The sequence below is a fragment of the Hydra vulgaris genome, chromosome 15 (assembly GCF_038396675.1).
Source record: "Hydra vulgaris chromosome 15, alternate assembly HydraT2T_AEP".
In the NCBI taxonomy this organism is placed as follows: domain Eukaryota; kingdom Metazoa; phylum Cnidaria; class Hydrozoa; order Anthoathecata; family Hydridae; genus Hydra; species Hydra vulgaris.
In genome coordinates this window covers 45,714,934-45,724,309 of record NC_088934.1, presented here as the reverse complement: position 1 = coordinate 45,724,309, position 9,376 = coordinate 45,714,934, and the positions used below count along the sequence as shown (strand labels likewise).

Here is a 9,376-nt window from a genome sequence, read left to right as displayed (position 1 = left end):
ACACATGTTAGATCAAACAAAGTAATCTAATATTCAAAAACTTGATAAAAAAGAAAACCTGTGATAAGTAACAAATTCAAATTTTAATATAAATATATGATAATAAATAAATTAATAATAATCAATATAAAATAAAAATATTATTGAAATAAAAAAAATCTATCAATTATAATATGTAAATACCTAATGACAGTAATAAACAATTATATTCAGGATATATGTAAATTAGACTTTACATCCTGATTATCATTTAAATTCCCTAGTTTGAAATAGACATTTTGAAACTTGGAATCAATTATAATAGAATCCAAAAATTTAATGTTTTATATAGTATATATAGCAATAAATAAAAACAGAAAAAAACAAATAAACTTACTTTTAAGTAAAACTTTTCTTTACATGAGTTATTTAAAATTTCTCATTTTATACAGCCTAAAAAAAGGATGTAAAAAACAATTAAAAACGTTATGTCGTAATAAAGCAATTTCATGAATTACAATAAATTGAAATTCTAATAATATTTCCCCATACATCAGACTCGTTTAGAATTTTGACACCAATCTGTATTAAGAAAGCCAAAGACATTAAATATTAATATGTTAAAATATAATGTTATGCAATAAAATATAATTAAAAAGTTTAAATAATTTTAATGCAATGAAATATTTATGCAAGTATCAAAAATAATATTTATAACAATACAATACTTATACAATATATATATTTATTTATATATATATATATATATATATATATATATATATATATATATATGCATATATATATATATTTAATAGTTTTTAATAAAATATTATTATTTTAAAACGTTAAATTAGGTATTGACTAAATAAAATTAAATTTGGTCAAACATAAGCCTCCTCAATATAAGCAACAAATATCCAATAAACTAGAATAATCTGAAAATAAATAATTTAAAAAAACACAAAAAATCTAACAAATATTACAATTAATAAAAGATTAAAATATATTCATATAAAATTGTTTAATATCTAATTCTTAGGTTCATTAGATAAACGCAAACACTAAATAAATTACTCTCCCTTGACGGTAAGGCATAAGCACAATTTTATGGTTTAAATCAAGCTTTGAAAAAACAATAAACTTTACATCCAATTTTGTAATATCCCTAATATAGGCTACTTGTATGATCTTGGAATCTAATGGCTTATTAAGAAAACTGTCCAACTTTTTAAGCTTAAAAATATTACAGAAATATTTATCATTGAAAATGTCGGTAACCATAGCAATTTTTTAATGTTATCTACCAAAATAACAGAATCTTTTTGTCTTAACAATGCAATAACAGCATGTATACGTTTTTCTGCCCTATAGGATTATTAGAATTCTTTACCTTCTTTAATTTCTGCATATGATTCTCAAATGGAAAAGATAGTATTTCATCAAGTGAGCAGCCTGTATACTTGATATCTTCATGTAAATGAACTAGACTATATACATTATACACAGTAAATGTTAGTCCATAAACATCATTGGCATTTTGAACAAAATAAATCAAAAGGTCTCTTGCAAGTTATGAAACTTTTCACAAATTTCTTTCTCTAAACTGCAGTAAAAACGAATTGCAATATGAAGACATAGAAAGTGTTAATACATTTTTTTATGTATCACCCCTTTTAATACAACTGAGTCAGTATATAAGATAAATTGCCTAAGCTCTGTGGCTTGCCATCTATCAAGATCATTTAACAAGCGTGGTTGGCGAGCAAACTGATGGCATTTTACCATTTATTCCCATTAAATTTAAATTTATTTGATTAATTTGATTTTTTGACAATCTACATATGTTCGGGTTATTTCTCAGAAAAGTTAATAATTGCTTGACTACTCCAAGACATACAAAGTGCATATAATCTAGTGTAAATTGATTCTATGCAAGTTGTTAGCACATTTACAAGAGGTGTTGATTGGTGGTTACAAGAGGTGTTCATTGGTGGTTACAAGAGGTGTTCATTGGTGATCATTTTTACATTGAAAATTGTTATAATTATCTCGTGATCATTTTTATATTGAAAATTGTTATAATTATCTGGTGATCATTTTTATATTGAAAATTGTTATAATTATCCCATTTACAAAAGGTTTTCATTAGTTGTTACAAGAGGGGTGTTTATTAGTGATCATTTTTATATTAAAAATTTTTAAAACTATCTGTTGTTTTCAAGTTATTACAAGAGTTAGAATTAAAAACAACTCTATGCTGCTCATAACTACCAACAACTGTACATCTTTCACATGAATAATAGCCTGTGTGGTTTACAAATGATTTTTAAAAAGTTCGTGCTGGAGCATCCTAAACAATATTTTTATTGATATGTAAAACTCTGTACTACTTATAACTACTTTATCTTCTAAAGTAAATAATTCTTTTATAAAATTATTCAAAAAATCATTTAAACAATTGGGCTTTTTAGTTCCACAATATAAACTATTAAAATCACATCAGATTTATCAAAGCGCCCAAGTATAGGCCAAAACTGAATACTTATTGACTTAAACAAGGGAAGATCATCAACACTGATTTGTAAGTCAAGGTTTTTGTTATTTTGAAAATAGGCAATATTTTTTTTTAACTTGTCTTTAAACACCAGCATCAATTCCAAAATAAACATACTTTCCACCACACTTTTCTTGTTCGTTAGCTTTTCTAGGCGTTGTTAATAGTGTTCTTGTGCCTTGTGACAAAAGTGGATCACCGTTAAGAGAAAGGAGTTCAAGAAGGTTATTAATACTGGAGCGTGAGTCATTGTAATTAGAAGCCCATGCATCTAATTCTTTTTGAAAAATATCAAATGAAAATTCATGAATCGAATCACATTTTTTACCTTTATCTATATAATTTGATTTTGTTGATGAATTTACATTAACTTCACCTTCTAAAATCCTAAAATCAACAGTTTCCTCATTTTTTTTAATAGAATTGTCTTCAGTAAAATATTCTGTCAGTGAAACAATACTAGTATTGTCCAATTTTAAATCATATGTAAGAAGTTTTGCACGTATGCATGATCTGTACTGTCTCATGTACCTTGTCATATACATTTTATTATCCCATTTACGTCAAGGCATTACGTCGTAGTTGTGATTCAAAGAAGACCCAAGAAGTTTAGATATAATTCTTACTAGATAGCTAAAATAATAATATTAGTGAATAAATATATTTATTGTAATACATATAATATATTACATGTTTGCAAAATAAAATAATGACTTTAAAAAATATTCCAATCAAGTTGATTTTTGACAATTTGATGTTGACAAACATAGGAATCATCCCGCAACAAATTACAAACATTTACCATAATTGACTATGTATATAGCCTATTAATGTATCCTAAATTAAGTATTATATTAAGTATAATGCTATACTGTAGCATATAAAAAGATATATACTTAAAAAACTTTATTATGAAACAAAATATATACTTTAATTAAAGTATATAGTTTGTTTCACAATAAATTTTTTCAAGTATGTATTTTTTTTATACGCTACAGTATAGCATATACTTAAGTATATAGTTTGTTAACATCAACTTGTCATATTCTTAACTAAGTATTAGTTATGAATATTAGCCAAAATCAACTTGTCAAAAATCAACTTTATATAATATAATGATAAATTATATATAAATGTAATATGAATGAATATAAAATAATGAATGAATGTAATAATATATGAATATAAATGAATTTCATATAATGAATGAATGTAATATGAATGAATATAATATATATATTGTATATATATATATATATATATATATATATATATATATATATATATATATATATATATACCTATATATATATATGTATAATGCTTAAGTTAATATGTAAGTGTAATGAAGTTAAAATAAAAGTGTATAAAGAACATGCCATATTCTTAACTATGTAATACTTAGTTAAGAATATGACATATTCTAACTTCATTACAATTTTATTCAATTTGATTTATTAAGCACTTGTTAAATAAAAAATTGCTATATCAATTGAAAAATATTAAAGTCACTTAAAACATCCAGGGCCCTTAGCGATTCCTTCACTTTCTTCGTCTTGATCATTATAACCTTTTCGTTTTGCCCTTATTTGTTTCCGACGTCGCTTTACCTCATGAGTCGATTTTTTTGCAATATTTTTAATTCGCACAGGTGTGCAGATAGTATAAAAAAGTTTGTTGTTATACGAAAAGAACGGTCTGTTTAAACGCAAAGGATATTTTTCTGTAACAAATAAACATTGTTGTTTTAATATATCGCACTCCCATCTGTTTGTTAAATAGGGGAACAAAAAATAATATTTTAAAGATAATTTCAGTTTATTTTTCCATGAACAGCAATGGCTTTCTGTTGTCGCTCTATGATATTGTTTATATATTTTAATAAAATTTTCCAATTTTTATTTTTCGGATTTATATTTTTCTTTTACATGTTTTTTCGTTATATTTAAAAAATCGTGATTAATCAGTTAACGAACTTGATACATTTGACTTTCCCATTTTGCTCCTTGCTCTTCAAAATTTAAAAACGAATGGCTCGACTTTTCAAACAAGTTTAAATTGTTTTTATAGTCTTTTGTAACAAAAACATAATACAAGTCAATATATTTTTCTTCTGGTAAATTTAATTCAAATCCAATTTTTTTAAATAAGAAAAAATAATGTCTTTCCACTCTTAAAAGGTGTTAATTAAATGATGAAATTCATACAATGCAGGATGTAATTCGTTATCAGGATAAAAAAGTTAAAACCTTTTTCTATAGTTTGATCGACTTGTTTGCTAGCCATTTCTCTTTCAAATGAACTAGACCGATTTTTTCAAGTCTTTTCATATATATATTTTTTTTAACAAACTGACGAAGTATTAAAAACCTTATATGAAAATAAAAACACGTTTTTTTTAATTAAAACACGTTTTTTAAATAGTTTTTTTTGGTTCTTGTGTCGCTAAATGTTCTGCAGCTCGTTTTAAATTTTGATTAAAATTTCTACTTTTTTGAATCAAGTAGAAGGCATAACACGTTCTATTGAAAGAAGTCTATCGTGTTCTGTGTAATACATTATCTCGTCCACTTTAAATAATCGAATAGTAAAACCACTAAAAGATATTGTTTTTATTATTTTCATTACATTTTAGCCATATTCATATCCTTTGTTTTGAATTTCTTCTAAGCTAGGCATTAAAGATTCTAAAAACTTTTTCGTTATTTTTTAATAACACTAAAGTTTCTTCTTTTAATAATAACACTAAAATTTCTTTCTCCTTTACTATTTTTAAAGCTAACGTCTTCTTCGTTTAACTTAATTTCTGCACGATACATATGATTTACTTTATCTTCAGCTAAAGAGCATTGTTCTCGGTTACTCAGAGGCAAAAGAATGCTTTCTTCTTCATTTTTAGAATAATAAACCAATTCTTTTTTTTTAAGTTAAATTGAGCTACGGGTTTACAGGCACTTTTGAATATGGTTTTTCTTTAATATCTTTATCTTGACTGAAATCAAGTTGCCATAAACTTGCGCCTGATAAATCCGCTAATTTAAAATAGTTCTGTAACTCATATAAAAAAAAAATTTAAAAATTGTACTGATATACTACTTTTTTTTTAAAAAGGAAGGTTAAAAAACAAGAATAAAACGAGTTTAAAAAATTTTTATTTTTATAACATTACGTAATCATGAATTATTTTTTTGAACTTTGATACGGTTTCTATTATTAATTCTTATTTTGAACTTTGATACGGTTTCTATTATTAACGTTTCTTAATTATTTTTAAATAATAAAAATTTGTGGTTATGACAATTTTTTAAAACATTTTTATATAAAAGGGTCTAACAATTTTAAAAAACCAAAATTCATTCACATCAGAATGTAAGTTGCAAGATTTATTAAAATGCAAATAAAATTTTTATCTTATTATTAACACATTTTAGGCGGGTAGCGAAATAGACTAAACAGGTGTGCGTAGCGGGCAAAAATTCGCATAAAACTACGCGTTTGAAATCTAATATGCGGTTCATATAATAGATGAACTGATCTATACAAAAACATATTTTAATAAAAATTAATAAAACTGCAACAATTTTTTATAATATTATAATATATTGTTTAAAAATATTTACAATTTATATAAAGTAATTAATTTCTAAAAATTGTTTTTAAAACTAATTAACTTATTTAAACTAATACTTTTGTACTGTGTGGTACTTAAAAAAATATTCTCCTTTATGAAGAGGCACTTTGCAAAACTCGCAAATAAAGCACGTTAAACTTTTTTTTTTATGTGTAGCACAGACCCGGCATTGTTTTTGAGGGTGCTTTTTTAGGCCACCAATTGTAACTGTTTTCACAATTTTATTTATGTTTTTTGGCATCCAATAGTCTGTGTAGTAAATCACTTTTTGTGGGTGTAGATGCAGACGTACTTGGTACTGGATCATCTGAATTATCAATAGCTTTACCACTTATCCAATCTTTGGCAACATCGAGTAAAAAGTTTTTATAACTTTTTTTTGAGTTGTTATTTAAAGTTTTGAATACTCTGAATGCATTAAATAGAGCGCCATTCAGCATGAATATGACTGTCCTCTTTGTCCAATTTTTTGTGCACCTTACGATTGAGTAATATGACGAGTATTGGTCAGCGCGGTCGACACCTTTCATATACTTATTGTAATCGACAACACATATCGGCTTCGAAATTTTCTGCTTGGTATTCCAGTCAACATTTGCGCTTTCGACAATACTTGCGGAATGAATTGTTGTTATCATTCTTTCGGGTCTTTTTGATTGCCAGCTATGCATTAGAATGTCTTTTTGGCGACGGAACATGGATTCGCCTTTTTTTAAATTTGCATTTTTTAAGCATTCAGGAAGGCCTCTATTCTTGCGTATCGTACCGCAGCTTCGAAATTTGTGTTGCAACAAGACATCGCTTGTTTCGACACTATTATAGTAATTGTCCATGTAGACATGGTGCCACAAGTTTTCGTATGGCTGCAAAAGTTGCAGAACTGTCTCTTGAAGACGACTGCCATCACCAACATATATTTTGAAATTGCAAATGTATCCATTCTTTGCTTCACAGACCATTCGTATGAGCAGCCCATATATGTGGATTTTAGATGCGTTGTACACTTTGAATGATAATCGACCTCGCCACGGCATAATACTTTCGTCTAATAATAATTCTCGTTGCGGCTCATAAACATTCTCAAATTTGGGTAAGAATTATTCTATAGTGTGACGAATTTTTTTAGGCCGGTCATTTTCATTTTGATCGTTTGAATTGTTGGAAAAATGCCAAGAATACCATATTTGGCGAAAACGATCACGACTCATTATTTCCGCAAAAATTAGGGTTGCAATTGCTCTTTCCGTTGACCAATATTCATCCCTGGTATCTTTGCGAACTTTGCCCATAAGAAGAAATAATCCCAACATTTTTTTTAATTCTTCCGATGAAACGTCTTTCCATTTTATACTTTTTGCTCTGTCTTTAAACCTGTCAATATTTTGTTGATGGTAACGATTAGTTTCTTCGGCCATGTAATCGAATAAATCATCTCCTATAAAAAGTTGAACAACTTCAGCTACACTTTTTGAATCACTTGGTATCACAACATCGCCACTTTGTCCTAAAAATTGTTCTTTAATTGGAGGATTGTCGTATTCTGACCACTCCACTTCTTCATTCTCACTTTCTTCAGAATCGCTTGGCGGTATGGGTAAAGTCCTATGTCTTCTAGAATGAAAAAAGTCCTCATCACTTTCACACTCGCTTTCAACTTCTGCAATATCGGCATCACTTGCAATTTGCAATAAATTGTCTGCGTAAACTTTACTGTCACTACCACTATCAGAATCTGTTTTTTGCGACAAAAATTTTTGTAATAAAAAAATATTTAAAAAAAGATGTTCGATCGTCAAAAGCTCAATAAAAACTGTCTGAAATATTTTAAAAATATCCGTTTAACAATCCTTAATTAATTAATGTTTATATTAAAGGGAAAACGATTAGAGATTGCTTAGTCTATGCATATAAATTATGAGCAATCAGAATGTAAACAATAACATTACAAAATTGATGATTTTTTCGTTATCTTTATTATATAAACAAATGTTAAAGAAATTACGTTGAAGAGTCTGAAGAGTCTAAACAAAAAAGTACGAGCTAGTCTTATCAGTTTCATATGTAAACCAATCGAGTAAAATTACTTTGTGCTGCTTTTAAAGTAAATTCGTTCAAACGGGTAAAAATACCCGACCCGCTCATAGACAGCAGTCCGCAAAGCAGGTATTTTTACCCGCCCCGCTTGTAACGTGTTAAAATGTCAGACAAAAACAAAATATTATGAGCAAACAAGGTTAGAAATAGTTAAATTGAAAGTGCGGCCGTGGCACCGTGGTTAGAGCGCTTGCTATCAAAGCAGGAGGTCCAGGTTCGAAACGAGCTCTGGACAAATTTTCGCGTCACGGTAAGGAAGGAGGCGTGAACTTCCTGATTAAATGCACTTCCGCGGTGCTCTGTGATAAGACCGTTAGAACTTCTTGGGGCACCTAAAGAAACAAAAACAAAAAAAATATAGATATATTTTGTGAAATTTATTCATTTAGACCTAACACCAAGTTTTGAAATTTATGATGTGGATGAAGTTAAAAAAATGGAAGACTTGTTTATAAATATATGGTCAGACTTTGATGAAAATTTGTTACCTTTAGTTAACGAACTGCTTAACAGAGCTTTAACTGCGGATGAATGAAAAAAGTTTCACGAATACGAATATTGATTTGAAACATGTGCAAATTGTAATAATAAACATTTGTTTACTTTTTATTGTATTATTTGTTTAGAAAAATATTGCAAATATTTTATGGTAGAACATGAACAAAAAAGATTACAAATACTTTATGGCGGACTTGAAAATCAATATTATTGTATATAAATTATTTTTTCTAAATCAGAAAAAATTTTGTATATATATGTTATATACAATTTATTTTATTTTAATTATTTTGAAGTAGAAGCTTTTTTTTAAATGATTGAAATAATAGATGAAAAACGTTGGAGTTGTTATGCTACTAAAGGAAGTGCAGGATTTGGTTTGAGAAGTACTGAAACAAAACCGTTGTTACCACATAAACGTATTTTAGTATCTACAGGCGTAAAAATTGATGAAAGAATTATAATATTTAAGGACAAATTTCATCAAAATCTGGTATAGAACTCAAAAATTGAGTTGTTGTAATGAATTCGCCTGGAATTAAAGATCCTGATTACAAAAATGAAATTAGAATTATTCTTTACAACACATCGAACGAATTTTATTTTATTAAAGAAGG

The 9,376-nt window shown here is 27.1% G+C and overlaps 1 protein-coding gene across 1 annotated transcript; it reads right to left on the bottom strand.

Moving 5' to 3' along the window:
* Positions 1-6,388: 6,388 nt before the first annotated feature.
* LOC136092000 (piggyBac transposable element-derived protein 4-like) lies at positions 6,389-8,309 on the bottom strand. The gene is given in 2 exon segments (XM_065819721.1): positions 6,389-7,899; positions 8,252-8,309. Coding segments are annotated over 2 exon segments (1,569 nt in total).
* Between the last annotated feature and the right edge of the window lie 1,067 nt (positions 8,310-9,376).